This window comes from Lycorma delicatula, chromosome 2 (genome assembly GCF_047948215.1).
Source record: "Lycorma delicatula isolate Av1 chromosome 2, ASM4794821v1, whole genome shotgun sequence".
NCBI classification, from domain to species: domain Eukaryota; kingdom Metazoa; phylum Arthropoda; class Insecta; order Hemiptera; family Fulgoridae; genus Lycorma; species Lycorma delicatula.
In genome coordinates, this window is record NC_134456.1 from 118433155 (window position 1) to 118452695 (window position 19541).

General features: G+C 30.1%; 1 protein-coding gene across 1 annotated transcript in view; it reads right to left on the bottom strand.

Annotated features, from left to right (window-relative positions):
* Positions 1-294: 294 nt before the first annotated feature.
* Positions 295-19541, bottom strand: part of CARPB (Carbonic anhydrase-related protein B) — a 512938-nt gene continuing 493691 nt past the window's right edge. Inside the window, exons 10-11 of the mRNA XM_075357939.1 lie at positions 12103-12151; positions 295-677 (exon numbers count right to left, since the gene is read on the bottom strand). Of these exons, the coding sequence (XP_075214054.1) occupies positions 655-677; positions 12103-12151 (72 nt within the window). The 3' untranslated portion in view covers positions 295-654. The remainder of the gene's footprint in view (positions 678-12102; positions 12152-19541) is intronic.

The following is a 19541-nucleotide window of genomic DNA, read 5'->3' on the forward strand; positions in this document are numbered from 1 at the left end:
TAAACTAATGTAAAAAATTACCGGAATTTAAAATCAGTATTTGAAAACATTATACATAAAGAACTGATTTTTTGCGCTACGATCATGATTTGTAAGCTTATTTACGAGTATATGTATAAAAAAAAAACTTTGTCAAATTGTATGATTATAAACTTATCTATATACTATTGATACATATGCATTAAAAACAATACATCACAGTAATAATATGAAACAAAATTTAACAAACATATTTACAAAGCACTTTATAAAATTAAATTAAATTTTATGTATAAACATTGAATGTTGCTTTTTTTTTAATAATCTCACTATTTTACTATGCTACAATATGTATACTCATATTTTAATCATATTAATTATTTTTCATTTCACTTTTTACAACTGAGTTAGATAACTGTATTATACGGTAAAGCATCTTTTTAATTAAAAATAGTTATCACTCCACCTCTGTTTTACATAAAAGAGCGTAACTTAATAAATAAAATTTATTGTCCAATATTATTATTTTTCACTTTGTTATTTTTAATCTTATATTGTAATATTCAAGCTAGGCCATCTTTTGTAACATACCACACGTTCAATATACGATTTTAGTTCTTGTGTAAAAAATATTAGAATTATTAAATTAATTTTTTTCTCTAAATTGATCCCTCCTTAGTGTTGTCGCCAACTGTTTGCTGAAATAATAAAAAAAAAATCATGTTAAAATTTTGATATTTAAACACCTTATTTATCGTACGTTAATTATTAAGTAAGTAATTGTGTTAATTAATTTAACTTTTATAAGTCTACATAAACAACAGATATAAGTTGAATATTTTCAAATAATATAAAAATTAAGCACCACAATTATATATCAGCTGTTTCAGTTATAAGTAGTGTTTAAATAAACTTCAGTGATTCTTGTGTTTTTGTGAGAAGATAAAAAGGGCATTTGTGTTGGTTGATATCTTGCGAACTTAAAAGGTTGTTTTATTCCAGAATTATTTTTCGATTGCAAAATAAGGCATTCTTTTAGCCAGTTTTTTAAACGATTGTGCGGGTTAAAAATTAGTCTGCTATATTTCATATTATTATTTATATCTCACTGGTAATCATAAATGGTATCATTCCCATTTTTGCTAAAGATTCCTATCATTATTAATGATTTTTCATATATAAGGCAGTTAATGATTAAATTAATAGTTAAGGATATTAATAATAATTATTAGTTTAATAATAATTAATTATTAGTATAAATTTAATAATTATTAATGGCGGTTGCGATCATGTATCAGCTATCACTTGTTCAAGACGATTAAATCAAGACTTCTATTGGTGCTAATTTCTTACCTAATTGAAAGCATGGACCGTTGGTGTTTTCAGACAGAGAGCCCATGAAGCTTTCTCGCTGAAAACTTATCAAGGATAGTTTAATGTTGGGTGAGATATCTAAAAGCGAAACCGGTGCCGTGACTATCATTTCTCGGACTGTTCCCCTAGAGTGGTAAATAGTACCAGTATTGCGTACTCCAAAGTCACTATGTCGATAAGACGCTGCAAATGATTTTGCCTGTGTCTAGTAAATAAGAAAACTTCCCCATGGAGGTTGACATTGTTAAAAATAGCAGGAAAACTGTGTTAAGTCACCGCCGATTGTGCTGTACGACATAATAAATATAACGAAGCTTTAAAGCAGCTCGAAACGAACGTGACTAAGAATGACTACTGCATGAGTTGGATTAATGCTAAGCTATTGCGAGGTGACTCGAAGAATTTTAACGTTTACAAGAAGATTATAGCTTTAGTGCGTACGCAAGGATTAATTGGACACACATGCACGAGAAAGGACTAAAGGGTGTTATGAGTAGAACTGAGGAATCTGCACCACTTGAATCCTACCGAGATCATCAAAGAGGAAATTAAAGGTAATGGATACAAGGTAAGAATTATAGTTAAAGTAGGCCACCTTGTGACTAAAGAACCGTTGTCGACGATTTTTGTCAATATGGAACCGAATGAAAACTACAGAGATATTTAACCTGAAATATTTTGCCAACTGTGGGATTAGAAACACCAAGGAAACCTCCCCGAAGGGCCCAGTATATGAGATGTTAGCGGTATCGACACACGAGAAATAATTGTACGTGGCACTTATTGCTGTATTAAATATGCAGAGGGCCATACAAACGCGGATTGTTACGCGGTTGTATGGCTTCTGTGGTTACAACCGCAGAACAGAAATACCCAAGCGACATGTTATGTACACTCAGCCAATCGTACCACCTTGCTTACTACAAGCGGTGCAGGGTGTATAAAGAAATCTTGGAGAGAAAGCAGAGGTAAAGGGCACAGCATGTTACGAGGACACTGCTAATCCACTGCGTAATTGGGAGATACGGGCGACGTTAGATTTGGGCTACGTCAACTTCCTTTCGTTAGGTCAATAAAAAACTAGGAATCTGGACAACTATTCTTACACTCGTCATTAAACATATGCTACGGCTGCTGAGCACAATGTCTACGACACTGCTGAAGATAATCTCGAAAAGTTAACTTGTAATATAGAGATCCTTGTACAGCAAATAGTAACCTGACCTGCCTACTCACCACCGCGACCGCCAAAATCTGTTGATAGCTAGATTCCTTAGGATTATTACCTGGAACATGAATGACCTCCCTTGTCGACGTCAGAAACTATATGTATTGGTGTTTACCAAATCATTGGATGATACATTAATCTCTAAAATTCACTTCACTAACTGTAATTATTTACGTCTACGAGGAGACTCGATTGACATGGTTAACCACCCAGATGGTAGGGCCCATGAAGGTAATGCAATACTCGTCAGAAATGTTAAAAATAATCATCTACTACTGGAGTTCAGGACCAATCACATAAAGGTAACCTCAATTTAGATCCTTGACTGGATTAAATGTTTAAGATTATCTGTGATCTACTGTTCTCCCCGCCAAGTGATTAAGGTATTCTTTGAATTCCTTTCAAGGCTGAATACCCATTTTATAGCAGGAATGCGAAGCATCCTCTCTGAGGCTCCAGGGAGGAGCCATTATTATTTATGTTAATTATAAATTTATGTATACTGTGTAAAATATGTATACATATGCATAAGACTGATAATTTGAAGCAACAAGAGAGTTTCAAGTGAAAATTATTCTAACCTTTAATTCACTATAAAATAATTTTCACTTAACTTTTTCCTAAAATAATTTTACTTTGTTTTTAATGGACCTTCGCCCGTTATAATCCTTGCATATTCAATTGAATTGTTCAGAAGAAAAACATACATTCCAAAAAAAAAATGCAAATTAATCTGAAATTGCCATTTTATTCTTCATTCATATGAATGAAGGTGTGTATATACGCGTATACACACCTACTATGAATGTATAAGTGTAGGTGTATATATATATATATATATATATATATATATATATATTTTGTCTTCAGTCATTTGACTGGTTTGATGCAGCTCTTCAAGATTCCCTATCTAGTGCTAGTCGTTTCATTTCGGTATACCCCCTACATCCTACATTCCTAACAATTTGTTTTACATATTCCAAACGTTGCCTGCCTACACAATTTTTTCCTTCTACCTGTCCCTCCAATATTAAAGCGACTATTCCAGGATGCCTTAATATGTGGCCTATAAGTCTGTCTCTTCTTTTAGCTATATTTTTCCAAATATATATATATATATATATAAATATATACACACCTACTGAATGTAAAAAGGAACATATTTCTTAATTCTAAGTATATGATACTGTCATCAGAAAAAAAAATGAGTTGAAAAGAAACATATTCCATTGTAAGTGCAAAAAGAAATGTATGGATAATTTAAGTGATGAAGAAAAAGAAAATATTATCAGAAACCTGTACAGCATTAGACTTAAGAATGAGCAGGATTCCTACGTGGGAGAGTAGTCGATAGTGAAAATTAGGTTAGATGTGTTAGCTACTGAATGAGTGTTTGAAAACGTGGTAAAAAGTGATCTGAGTAAACTAATTTATAACACAGTGATAGAGCTAAGAATTCCAAGTACAACGAGTTATAAAACGTTAAAATCGGTTTGTTAGTATTAAAGTTAAGTGTGTTTTAACGTTAAATAGTAAAATCACGTGGCTTTCTTAAGCAAGCTAAGTTTTGATTAGTTTTAGTTAATTATTTTGGCAGTAAAACTTACCCAAATATATTAAAACAAATAATGGCAAACGTATAGTATAAGTTTCTAGTATAATTACAGACAATAAGAGTATTAGAAGGACTAAAATAGTTAAAATAGGAGTTAGGCAGACATACCAAAGAATGTCTGCCAAACCTAGGTTACATGCCTGAGCCGAGCTAGCTAGTTTTCCAACATATAGTGTTGGAATTAAGTCAGTAGCACAGTTAGTTTAATTTTTAAATTGGTTTTTATCCTCTCTGGAGAATCCAGCGGGGAATTTGAACTAACAGAAAATACTTTAAAAAATTTTCAAAGTTTTCTGAACATATAGGGAAACAGCTGCTTCCCTGTATCTCTGTTCCAGGGCCCCCAAGGCATAGACTCTCAGGGTTTTCAAGTCAGAACCCCACCGAGGACCTCTCCGATTTTAAAAGAATTTTTCGGGGAAGCCAAAAATCAACTCAAAAAATTGCCTACAAAAATGTTTCTTAAAAAATTTTATTTTGTTATTTTAAATTTTATTTAAAAAAAAAATTATTTTATTTTCAAAATATGATGGTAGAACGAGGAAACCTCAAAACTGCCAAGGAATTTCTAAAGCCAGACATGAAACCAGAAAAGACAAGTAAAACGACAAAGTCCTGTAAGATCTCGTCGGGTGACTTGGACGTGGAATTAAAAAATTCTGAGTACCAGACTATCCATGAGAAGGCCGACAAAGTGTAAAAAGAAAACTGAGGCAAACCACACCTAATCAAAGAAAAAATCAGGGAAGTTGACACATAAAGAAGAGAAATACATGGTCTCTCAAACATTTGGATGGACGATAGGAAGTCTTTCGCAGTTCACGTTAAGAAGACCACAGAAAAAGCTGGAGCGACAATACAAATACTCAGTAGGCTGCTGGGAAACGTCACTGGCCCTAGAACCTGTAAAAAGAGGTTGTATGGGCACGTTAAACTCTATACTTCTACATGGAGTTTCAGTATGGGGAAATGCCCTGGAATTCGGAAACCATCGCCGCAGAATGGAAGGGGTGCAACGGAGTATAGCGCTGCCTATCATTTCTGCTTACGCATCGGTTTCTACCAACGCAGCCCTAGTGTTATCAGGCATTCCCCCGCTCACATTGATTGCTCACATGAGGAAGAGTGTGGAGGAACGGGAAGACTGGATAATGACGAATAGAAGGCTGTTCCAGCAGTGACAGGAACGGTGGGACCAATCAACGACTGGAAGATGGATCCACCAATTAATAAGAGAGGTCGAACCATGGGTCAACTGCAAGTTCGAAGACCTGAACTACTGGTTGACCCAACTACTGACGGGCCATGGCGTGTTTCCAACATACCTCCATGGTAGGAGAAAAGCAGATGACGAACTATGTCGATATTGTGGAAAGAGTGATACCCCGGACCACGTCATATTTGAATGTTGGCACTGGGAAGGTGAATGGCACAGATGTATCAATGTCACTGGACCTATACCAACTGACACGATATTACAGATGATGTTAAGCAACAGAGATAACTTTAGCACTGTGGTGAGATACGCATCACATGTGTTCACGATGGTGAACATTGACGCTGGACAATAAATAGGAGGTTACTCCACAACAACATTCTGTTACCCATTCAGTAAACCATGTTAACATTGTATGCTTGTATCTGTAAATAGAGTAACTGAACCATGAAATATGATGATGTCTATACATCTTCTATTGAATGCAGATAAATGTTTGTACGTAAATTGTATCTTGATAAATCATGATAATGCCTATGTATTCTATAATTGTTGTAACACAGATAAAAATAATAATGTAAAAACCATGTTTATTTATACTGTATTTCCTTGTAAAGAAAATGTGTAATAGCTGGACCTGGCTGACATAGTTGGACCTGGCCATTTAGCTCTAGGAGCTAGAGGCAACCAACAGAACAAAGAACTGACCTGTAACATACACTATTGGTGATGGGAAGACCACAAGACGTAAATGTCACACGATATAAACTAAACAGAGAGCGAAGGAGTGAAGGACACCCTCTGTGGAGCCATCACTTATATGCATCTGAGCGGATGGCTGCTGGTGATGAGGCACAGGGACTCTTGATCCCCTGAGCGTCACCCCCAAGGTTGTGCTATGCTTGACTGCTGATTCGGCCTAGGGTGGAGAGATACAGTGAAATAGGAGATTTAGTCGGTAGGGTACTGGCATACATAGGTTCTGATAACAACATGTAGCCAAATCTGGATGAGTCCGACACTCCCCACTTTGTGGGGGGGGGGGGGGTATGTAAATGGTATTTCTCCGCAACACTGTAAAATAAAGAAAAAAACAGATGCCTGTGTGATAGCCCTCTGGGCTGGTTTAGTGGTTAAGTCGTCATCACAGACCAGGTGATTTTGAAGTCAAGAGTTCTAAGATTCAAATCCTGGTAAAGGCAGTTACTTTTATATGGATTTGAATACTAGATCGTGGATACTGGTGTTCTTTGGTGGTTAGGTTTCAATTAACCACACGTCTCAGGACTGGTTGACCTGAGACTGTACACGACTACATTTATTTTACATTCATACATTTCATCCTTTGAATTAATATCTTATGGTGGTTTCGGAGGCTAAACAGAAAAAGAAAGAAAGCATGCCTATGTGATTGAGAGGTTTGATGTTGCTAGACATAGGCCATAATCAGAACATTAAAAAACAAAACTCATCCTTCAAATAATTTGCTGTGAAGGGTACAATCTGAACTGCTGTATGTCATATTGAGTGCATTAGCCTATATGCAGTGACTGAACCTTTGGCACTGTAAAGTGCACAGTTCATCACCATGACCAGATTTATTTGCCTGATCAGTAGATATCTTTGATAGAAAGTATCAAAATAATTGCTCTTACTTTTCTACTGAAATCAGTTCAGTATGATATGGTACTAGATATCATATCTACATTTCAGTGATATGGTACTAGATTTCAAGTAATAGTGTTCTAAACACATTGTGAAACTACCCGAAAGCATTGAAGGGGGAAGTTTTTTTTAACTTCAACATGTACAGGCACTTTTATTTTTAAAAGTGTGCAGCCTGGGTGCATGGAAACATTACCATTTATTGACAGTCTGCAAAGTCAACTTTCAAGTTGTTAAAAATAAACAGCCAGTTTGCAGTTGCTGACACTAAGGCATATGCAGATGGAAACGTTCCTGTAAAGAATAACTCCAAAATTTACAGACGATTATTTGCTACATTCCAGATGAACACAGTCCCTTTTTGGAAGAGCGCCTGGCCTGGCCAACAACAATGATGAAAATAATGATTTGTTGAGTTGAAAAAAGAAGGTTTAAGATTAAATCAGTTAAAGACTGATTTATTAAAATGTTATTGTATTAAGTTTTATGTATAGAGTGAATGACTTATGTATACCATAAAAGCTTAAATATCTTGATTTTGAACTTTCTAAAATCTAAATTAACTTATTCTAATGTAAATAACGTGGATCAACAAGCACAATTAAATTAAATATTCTCATAACATTTTCTCATTTATAATATATTTTAAGCAAGATAACAATGTTAAAATTGATTTTTTATGTTCAGAGTTGAAAAAGGGGACATATTTCATGACAGTTATGTTAAATTTTATTGGTATAAAAACCAATAAAATATTTTTTTTTGGTATATCACAGTATGTCCTACTTATCTAAAGGTATACATCACCAATATAAACTTTTTATGTAAAAAAATGTATTTGGCCGGAATTTAGTTTTTTGATTTCCCAAAAGTTGAGCTTTGTGGAATGTGTACCTTTTTCTTCTTACCAATTCAATTTTAGTTACACCTATATCTCAATGTACAATTAGTATCATCAAGGTAAGGTATCAGTTATTCCATCCTACATATTCCTCTCTCCTTATTATCTTCAAGTATGATGTTAATGTTCCATTCATCATCGTTTGACATCACATGACATAATTCATGAACAAGCAGGCCAATGGCACAACTAAAACAATGTAAAATTTGTTGCATGTTGGATATGTATTTTGGCATATGTGATTGTATTTAATGTAATGTAACAATAACTCTAACATCATCACACCAACCGATCTAATACAAAAAATACAACTAACCATCTATTATTATCTTTCAAGATGCATATTCAATTTTAGTATTCCAAAGATAAAATATCAATTATTCAAATCCTTCTTTTCTAGTATCATCTGTTTATCATAAGCACATTTAAAATTCTTTGTGATGTTTTTATTTACAAAATTTTTAGTCTTACTTCTGTTGTTATTTGGTTATAAGTTACAGTTACAGATTCAATTTCTCTTTTAAACAAGTAAAAGGTTAGCCTGACCTTTGAAATTAAGTACCAATTTTCAACTACTTAAATACTTACACAGTAACTCCGCAGAAATCTAATAATACTAACAATCCAAACAGATAAAAATAAGTGGAAGCGAGAGAAGTAGTTAGAATATAAAGTAAGGGGAAAAAAGAAAGTAGTTGAGAAATAAAAAAGGTAAAAGAAATTATTTTTTATAATAAATAAATAAGAATATGAATGAACAAAAAGTTGCTACAAATAACGTTTTAAACACTGCTAGCCAAACAAAATTCTAAATTGTATTCATACAATTTAGCTCTTACCCCAAATACCAAATAGTATGTTATCCTTGCTTAAATCTCCAATAAACCTGATCTATTTCAGTAACATGGAACTGAATCTATTTTTAAAGTTAAAGGCTAATTATTTTGGTAGTTTACAATATTAAAGAATACAGTAATGGTCTTTTTTGTTGATATATAAATTAAAAAGCATTTAATCTGTGTAAAAAAAAAACAACACAAAGTTGATTATACCCCTTTTACATTATTTTAAAGTACAGGAATTGAAAAAATCTATGTCTATAAACTGAATTGGAATTTTTTATTCTACATGCCTAGTTGAATCTTTTTGCTTGCATTCATCTTGCATGTGTGTAAAATATCTCTTTTCAGCTGTCAACAGTAGTCTGCAAGCATTGCCGATGTCGATTTTTTTGGTAATGTTGTTCCATGATTGATATTTCCTGGTGAAATCTTTCACTTTGTTCATCACTAACATCTGCAAGGTTTTTTGAAAAAATCTACATGACTATGCAGAAAAGACATGTTACATCCCATATTTCTATATGCCTTAGTCATAATGTAAATTATCTCCTTATAATTAGGAGCTTTCTTTTTTCGAAGAAATTTATTGACAACCGATTTCAATGCTTTCTGAGCTTCCCATTCTGTTACATGAAGCAACGTACAAAATGTACATCTTTCATTAGATCTTTTATCTCTTATTCCATTGAAAATACCTTCCTTGATTTTGGCATCACTAATTTTAGGAAATTTCTCCTGTATGTATTGGAATCGCCTTTACTTTTGATTCATGGACTTCATATAATTATTTGTCAAACCAAGTTTGACATGTAGTGGAGGCAAAAATACTTTTTGGATCTACAAGTGCTTCATGTAAAATGTTCTTTGTCCCAGGTTCGCAGTGTTCACACATAGGCCATTCTTTCATTGTGAAACAAGGTGTTTTTGGCCTGCTATCAAACTCGCATAGGAAACAGTTATACTTTGAATAACTGAATAAACAAGCTGCATTCTGGCAAGCAGTGCTATGACTTTTAAGTCCCCACATATTTTCCAATGGTAAGTATGCTAATTCAGAGAATGAAGTAAAAATTTCATTATCTCATATGACTCCATCATATTTATAGCATTGAAAGCAAGTACACCTGGAAGCATATTTCCTATATGAAGTAGAACTCCTTTCAAATTTGCCTTGGGAACCATCTAGAAACATCTAGAACCGTCTAGAAACGATCAATTATTCTGAAAGGAATCTGATAAATATATCATTATTAAAAAAACCTAACATAATGTACATTCTCTTTGTCAGTGTTTTTCTGTTTTTCTTGTCTTCAGTGTTCTGTTTTTCATTTTATTGTCTTCAAGTTTGAAATCCTTTGAATAGTTCCCGGCTGTTCAAATATATACGTGTAATCGTTAATTGGATTTACTAGGTTATGATTTGTTTAGTTAGAGAAATAAGAGTTATGAAACATTTTTTTTAAACTAAATATTACAATTTGAAATGATATATGTTAACTTCAGTTTAATTTCTTTTTATTTTAATTTTAATAGTAATATTTTTAGTGCAATGAAATTATTATTTTTATTACAAATGCATGAAATTAGAAAACATAATTATGATATAAATGTACTTTATATATATTTTAATTTTTGAGTACAATTTTATAATAAAGTACATAAATAAATAAAATAATGTTGTTTAAAGGAAAAATAATTATAATTTTTTCTGAACATTTCTTCAAGAATATATTTCTTCCAAAATGTAATATTTTAATATTCCTGTTATAAAATATATTGTATTTGTCAAATATACAATGTAATGCAAATATATATTCATAAGTATCAATTGTTTAATGAAATTAGATTTCTTCTTGATTTAGAAATATTTTTCAATTTTTTCTTTTTGCTTTATTGGGTTACATTCTTCAAGATTTAATATATATACTTCGCAACAAATATATATAATATATATATTAACAACAAAAATTAATAATTTTACGGGTAATGTTACAGTTCCCTTTTTCTACAAGATGTTTTACATGCGTTTCCAAACCTTCGTTGAAGGAACTTTCTTCTTTATGTTCACCAGCGGAAGAAGTCCTGAAAGTTTGTTACATTCTTCATGAATCATTCTGTAAAAATGCTTTCCATTGTACAGTAGTGAATGGAGTGTGTATAAAACAAGCATATATAGTAAAAATTACGGGGAATCTCAAAAACAAGAAGACCAACTGTCTTTAATAAATATTAAAATTCTAGCAAACGTTTCTGACTGCGAAATAGTGAGGGCATATTTCATTGGAAATGAAAAGTCGCACTTCTTGTGCAGAACTGCGGAAATTTTTTAAAAATTATTTACGTAGAATTTAGAAGAAAATTTCAACACAAATTCCACTATTTTTCTTTTTACCGACTTTTCGTAGAAAAGTAAGATATTACTTTCGGTTGTACATTTTGATTGGGAGGTGAAATTGAATTTTCTTTACGTTTTGAGGTAAGAAGAGTAAAAAAATACCATTCTTTTAAAATTTAATTTATATATATATATATATACTCTTCTATTTTTTAGTATTTTTTTTTTTTTACTCTCCTTACCTCAAAACGTAAAAAAAATAAATTTAATTTCACCTCTCAGACTGTGCAACCGAAAGTAATACCTTACTTTTCTTCGAAAAATCGGTACAAAGATAAGAGTGGAACAAGAGCTACTTACAGTATAAAATTTATATCTCAAAATCTCCAAAACTATCGGATCAGTTTCGTTGAAATTTATATATGCTTATAGATCTACTTATCAGTTTCATTAAATAATTAATTTAAAGTAAGAAGTCTAAAATTAGCTGTAGTATTCAATGTTAAAATGTACATTTATAAAGACAATTACTATTTTTACTTTAGTGTTCTAAATGAACTAAAAAAGATAAAATTGTTATATGAATACAAGATTAGTAATTTTTTTTTTAAATTGCAATTTACTAAAACAAAGATCTAATAATTACCCTACTAAACTAAGTAATACGCTGATAAAAATAAGAACAGTATATATATGTATTTTGTTAGTGTAAACGTGAAAAGATAAACGAAGTATTTTATTACTACGAATAAAGATGTGTATTCTATTCTTAATGGTATATTCTTCTAAAATTACAAGAGCAGCTCCTTCAGTGTTTACACTATCAATTACAAACGATGTAATAGAGAATAGCTTGTTATGATATTATTGTAATACTAAGTACGTAACAGCGTCTACAAATACGTATAAACAGTACCATAATTACGATTCATATGTACATTACATACCTTTATAATATACTTCTTTGTACATACTCGGGCAATATTTGGCACCATTCTGAAATTAAAAAATAAATGTTTACAGTAATTAAGTGTAATAAGATTTTATAACAAAATATTAATAATATTTCTAAATGTTATAATTTTTCAATAAATCACCATTTTTTATCTGAAGCACTGCTCGAGATCTCGGTAACAATATTTTATTGTTGTTTGTATTCATATCTCAGAAAATCTGATTTTCTGGAACTTTATGATTTTATATAATAATCATAAATAGGATTTTATTGATAGATTATCCAATATAAAATAAATAGAATTATAATGATAAAAAAGATTAGTAATTTAATCCTCATAGCATATCATAACTGAATAAGAAAATTAAGTTTTATTTTATAATTGCTTTGTAAAGGAGAATTTAAGGATAATTGCATCGAAATAAATTTGTAAATTTAATAGAAGAAAAGAAATAAAAAATAAAATTTCAATAAAAATTCTGCACTGTTCTTCTTCTTCTTGCCGACTTTTCGAAGAAAAGTATGATATTTTCGATCGCACAGTCTGATTGGGGGGTGAAATTGAATTTTCTTTACGTTTTAAGATGTGAAGAGTACAAAAATACCATTCACTTAAAATTTATTTATAAATGTATATATAGTAATAAAAGCCTATGTATAAAATTTGTATCTCAAAAATCTCCAAAAGTATCACATTAATTTCATTATGTGATATTTTCACATGCATGTGAAAATTTGTTGAAGATTGGTTGGTCGTTCTTCAGTAACTCTCAATTTAAGACAACGCTCAATTTGTCAATTACTGACAACATAACCTCTACTTGAGGTTATGTAGACTTTGTATGGGTGACTTTTAAAACGCTCTTATGCATAGAGTCACAGTGTTAATTGACAAGTTAATTGAAACTTGATGCTTGTATGTAGGGTTTACTAATTAATCAAACGTATGTAGTGTGTTATACTCTAAAAATCAATGCGTTTTTGACTGCGAATTAGTGATGGCATTGGAAACGAATAGTTTGTTTTCTTGGTTTTTTATTTTTATTTAAGTAGAATTTTGTAGAAATGCTTTATTTAAAGGAATAAAAGCATTTATAACTAAAAAATAATATTTCTTTACCAGTTACTTTTTGTAATTAGCATTTCTATGTATTTGATTAAATATTAATAAATTAATAGTATTTCCTTGAAAATCTATATCGAGTAGGTAGTAATTTCATACATATTTTTGGGCAAGCCGTTGCTCATTGACATTTGTCCATTGTAAATTAATAAAGAGTTTTCCAATTATTGTGGGAAAAAAAATGCATTTTATTGATAAAAAATATTTGTTTTAAATTAAATTATTTTTTTTTTTAATTCCAAAACTTATAACATTCCAAAAATAATGAAGAAATTTCAATGAATTATAAAAAAAAAATCGTTTGTAAAAAGTTGAGATGATTGAGATATGCAACTGACAACTAACAAATTAGGTATTATGTAATAATGAGAGTTATAGTCAACAATTATAACCGTGGTAAATATAATAGTCAGCAATTGGGAAAATAGAAATATTCATTTTGACAACAAACATTTTTCCCAGGAATTGTGATTGTAATTTACGTCACAATATTAATGTTATGAAGAACATTATATTACTATAAACTGCATAAATCATTTTTATTTTCCTGGATATATATATTTTACATCCTAAGAAAAACATAAGACCAAAGTAACAAACCGGGTGGTTTTCCGGGTGGATGTACGAATTTACGTTCTTTAGTACATACGTATGTATGCTGCACTAAATATCTTCAGATTAGATGTAGTGATATTTTAGAACGTATCTTACAAGGAGAATTAATCTTTTTAACATTTCCCAGTAACTTTTCCAAAGTGATGGAACAAAATTTACTAATCTTCAAGTTTTAAATTTTTACTTAGTTTAGAAAAAAAAACTTTCTTACAAAAAATGTAGCCATTAGGTAGATGTCAACTTTCACCAAAAACGTTTCAAAATGATTAATCCCCTCCGAAAATCACAAATAAAAATTTTGTTTTTTTATGATATCTCATCTGTCAAATAGCAATAATTTAAAAATAATCACACGGAGACACGTTTTTGCACTTGCCTATAAAGTAAGATTAAGAAATTATCTTTAAATCAACTATTAATCTATTTTCTTTAAATAATAGTAATGTAAATGAAAACAGTTACAAGGGAAAGCCTTAGGATCGTTCAAGAAACCATTTTTTGAAATACAGTTTCGTTTATCAGTACCGGGAAAGTATATCACTTCTAAATTTTTAAAGCTTATTTATTTATTATTATTATGCATATTTATGAGGTGTTCATATTTGAATCCATCATTGTTATTTACTATTAGAATCAAAATAAAAAATTAATGTATTCAAATTTATAATATTGATTTATCTTAAATAAAAGTGAACTGCTATGAACATTAGATTATAAATTGTATATAATTTCTAGTTCATTTTGCATATATAAAAACTTATCTACAGAAAAATAGATCATTTACTGAGGTTTATGATTTTATATAACTTTAACCTTTAAATTATTAGTTATAAAATAAAAGATTCTAGCAAATTTTTTTTTTAAAAGAAAACTGGGACTCATTTAAGTTTTTTTATCAATAAAATTAAATATGAAAAAAGAAAAATATTTCGACTTCTTTCGATTTCAGCTGAAGCAATTTCAATAGTGGTGGTGCAGCCTTTAGAACAATCAGGAATCTAACAATTTGTTTAAAAATAATAAAATTCTGATAATATTTTATACTTTTACGTTTATTTCTATAGGTTATTATTCTTATAATGTTTAAGATTCAGTATTACAAAATTTTATCAAAGTCTATTTAACAGTTAGTACTTTTTTTAAGGAGCCTACTAGTTTGAATTTACACGTTCATTTAAATTTTTACGTTCTTAAGCAATTTATGTCAAAAAAACATGTTCAAATATATACACGAACACACACACACACACACACAAACAAATACACGAACGTTTAGCTAGATAGAAATTGAAAAGATAGATACATTTTCATGGAGACATCATTCAGTCCGGTTGTTAAATTGGACTTATAATTTAGAAAGTTGGTAATCAAAGATATGAAAACTTTTTAGATTTGCTAAGTTAGAAAGTTGGATTAGATAGTGTAATTTAAATAATAATAGAAAACTGTATTTCGTAGTTTTTATGATGATACTGGTAGAATAAAGAAGGTAAATGAAATATATAATTTAAAAAAAATATGATGGCCTACTTTTTTCGGAAATCTGAATAGAATATCTTATTCTTGAAGAAACCGATAAGTTTTGTAACTACTTATCGGGTTCCTAATAGTGGAGATTCAATGTATGTAGCAGGGTTAAAATTAGGTTTTTCGTGGGGAAAAATACAAAAATGTATTTTTTTATCGAAAGCTTTAAGTATATTTTAATTAAAATTAGAAAATTTTCTTTTATTAGGTATTATTCTTAATTGTATAATAGCAATTATTCAAGTTAATTTTTTTTTTTAAACTAAAGTTTCATTTGTTTTTAAGAGATTTTTTTCACTAGAAAAAAGTCAGATTATATGTAATCAAAAGCGTATTCAGTATATAGGAAATTAAAAATTATATATTATATAGGAAATTCAGTATAAAAATTTTAATATATCATCTTAAATAATAATTTAAACAATCTTAAATCTAGGATAAAGAGACAAAGAAAGAAAGATTTTAGTGTAATCAATGTTTGGTAACAATAGGGTGCTACATTTGGGTAGGAATGTTCGAGGAGTATATAGATTAGGGAAGATTTTCGGGTAAGATACCCTTTACAAATACGTGATGAATGCTAAGTGCGGCAAGAAATGTTCTTCCACACCATTACACTCAAGAATGGAACTGCGGATTCTATGGTAGCTGACCATTATCAGAACTGTTCTTATCTCTTATCACTTTGTAAAATTGACCAGAGGTTGACCCATTAACATTCGAACCCCGGAATAACATTTACTGTCCTTAACAACGTGATTCTAATGCAAAGTACTGAGTTAAATTCTATTGTTATGTATAAGTAGAATACCCGTATACTGGAAGCAAAAACGATTTACTAAATTTTAATTTACAGTTAATCTTTTACAAACTATAAGCTTCTTCTTTAGCAAATATTAGGTGCCATAGCGTTATGCTTCCTTCAGTTACATGCAAGGTGACACGATAAAAAAAATCACTTACATAAATTACATAGAAATTCTATATTGTAAGAAGCTTCTTATGGCGGACTTACTACAGAAAGTAAGGAATAAATAGCTTTCCTGCTATCTTCTTCAGGGTTCTACTGTGCATTATTATTATGCCCAGCCACTTGGGTTGAATTCAATACATAGTTCTATATAATAGTTAATTTACTTCCTTTACAACAGGAGGTGGCTCTATAGTGAACACCATTATTCTAAGAGAAATCAATTTTTACTAATCCCTCTTATTCTGCAGATGCCTTCTTATGTAAAAATTATATATACGACTAGGATAAATAAGCAAAGCAATAAATTAATCGATCTATTTCTGTTGAGATACAATACTTTGGATATACTATCTCTACTCAGTAAAGATATGAAAAAAATACCCTCGCCAAGTCCTTTTCCAGAAATTTGTTTTAGCCTACATTAAATTACTAAAAAGGATGTGAAAAATATTGCTAAATTCTGTTTTTTGTAAAGAAAAATACTCTAAATTATTTTTGATAGTGAATCAAACAAAAATATATTTTGGTTATAACAGCAATGATTGATAAAGAAACTGAGTTTAGGCTGGTTACTCTGTTGGTTTAGCAACAAAAATGTTGCTTCAAATTATCCTGAATTACAAATGCAACAGGAATGCCCAATATTTTAGTTTCGCAAAAGAAGTTAAGAGAAATTTATTGACGAAAATATTTGTTAGAGCTTAGGAAAGATGCCTGAGAGTAGAGTCGTTAAGAAATATGACATCATTTAAAAGTGTACCAAGTACTAGTTAAACGCAGTATTTATTTTTACAGCATTATGAAAGGTACATCACATTTAATCTTTTACAGTGATTTGCTTTGCATTTTATTTTTATCATCATGTAGTGTTCTGTCTGTTGGCAGGTCCCTGGAACCACTGTTGTCTTTATCTGATTCTCTTCCACGTTTTTATTTTCGTTTCATCATAATCTTCACTACCATTTATATAATTTATTAACTTCAGCCTCTCTTCCTTTCTCTTCTTTTTTCACCTTCAACGGAGCCTTCAATAATAAGTATTATTATATTTCTTATTTCTTTTCCTGAAATTATATGCTCGATCCATTTTCCTTTCCTCCTAATAGTCACCAATATTGTTCTATCTTCATTTATTCTTCTTAATACTTTTACGTTACTTACTGTGTCTACAGTTTATTTCTATAGAATGAGTAATTTTTACAACCATTTTCCGCCATACGCATCTAAAACATTTGTAAATAATTTTTTCTTATATTTGTAAAGTTTAATTAAGATTAAAAGAAACTAACAATAAAAGTTGTTTGTTAGGTAGACTATCGTATAACATCTGATGCACTAAAATATTATTTACTTAAAAAATTTCTAGTTTTTACAACGTAATAACAAATAAAAAAAAGTATAAAAAATGACTTACAGGTAGAAATATTTTACTAAAATAATAACATTTTATTACCTTCAATAAATAAATAAGTAAACAGTTATTTGAATAAATTTCTAAATTCTACTGTTCACCTATGACATTCTATAAATATTAACTGTACATATGACTGCATTTATCAATATAAGACCTAACTTAGATATTACACTTCTTCATCTTCAAAGGAAGATCAATTAATGATCGTAAATAACCACCGTGAAGACGGTTTTCCTCACTACATTAACCAATTATTACGAGAATTATTTTTTTTTTTACATTAACTTCATATATGCTCATAAATTTAGTGACATGAATTGTAGATACTGCAACTGGCCATAATCTTCGCCTAGCTACATATGGATTTTATTTACAGTCAGAGTGTTTTAATGACGTACAAACCGATTCTCTTTTGTGTGATTTTACATTCTACAGTCCTTAAAAATATGTTTATTTTGTAATATTTTAAGTCGCAATTCACAAATATTACTATTGAAAATTGCAATTCTCTGATGCGTAGATCTCCATAAACCGCATTATAAATAAATTTTTAACCGGGAAATGTCATTTTTTTCTTAGAACGTTTACAATTAAAAGAAAGAACATAAATTATTTATAAATAGGGAATGGGACAATATCATTCAAGATTTAGATAGGGGAAACAGACAATAAAAACACTAAAGTTAAATACCTCTGTAGTCAGTTCGAAACTTATCATGCATATGAGAACAATTTTTTTTTTAAATACAATAAACATGTTTACATCTATGTAAAGGCTGTAATAAAGTGATGTTTTTACTTCCCTGTTCGAGTAAAGGAAGTATTGTGATCGCGAAAAATTTCGGTTTTCAGATTTCAATGGAAATATCCGTTTTTGACCATCCCTGAATCCATTTTGACTAGTTTCGGCTTAACGTCGTACGTATCTCGCACAACTCAAAAACGATTCGCCATAGGATGTTGAAATTTTGGATTTAGGACTGTTGTAACATCTACTTGTGCAGTTTCTCTTTTGATTGCAATCGACTGAATTAAAAGTGTCCAAAAATGACCAAAATCCAAATAAAACTGGATTTTAGACTTTTTCTTAACTGAAGTTATAAGCCCTCATTGAGAGCTTTTCAATGATATACCAAAAGTGGTACTTATTGGTTCAGAGTTATAGCAAAATAAAATTTTAATTAATTAAATATTTGGATCTAAGGGGAGAAGGCACATCGGTTCCAACCAGACTTCATCTCCTTTTTTTAACTTTTTTTTTTTAATAATTATTAACCACTGATCGTAAATAATCTTTACGATAAATAATAATTCAATATTAATAGTAAAAAAAAAAAATATGAAAAAATATCAGAAGTTCTTAATGAAATAAAGATTTTATGCACTTTTCATTTTAAAAAATATGTATTGAAATTTGATCAACGTACAAGGAAATCATGTGATGTTCATATCAGATTTTTTATTTTTATTCTGAATTTTTTCTAACTTAATTACAATTATACTTTATGCAAATGATATGGGTAAACTTAATAATGAAGGCGTTTTTAATATATATAACTTTCCAGTGGAAAAAAGTATTTTATTGAAGAGATAACGAAAAGTGGAATACGAAATTTTTAATCACAATTTTTTATGGGGAAATTTTTTATAACGGAGGATTTGGTGGCTGCAGATCAGAGCTTTTAAAGCAAAGAGAGCAGATGTGGCAGACACAGATTTGTTCGGGCAAACGTTCCGGAGGTGGAGGAAGACATTTATCGTGGGAAAGAATGGTTTTGT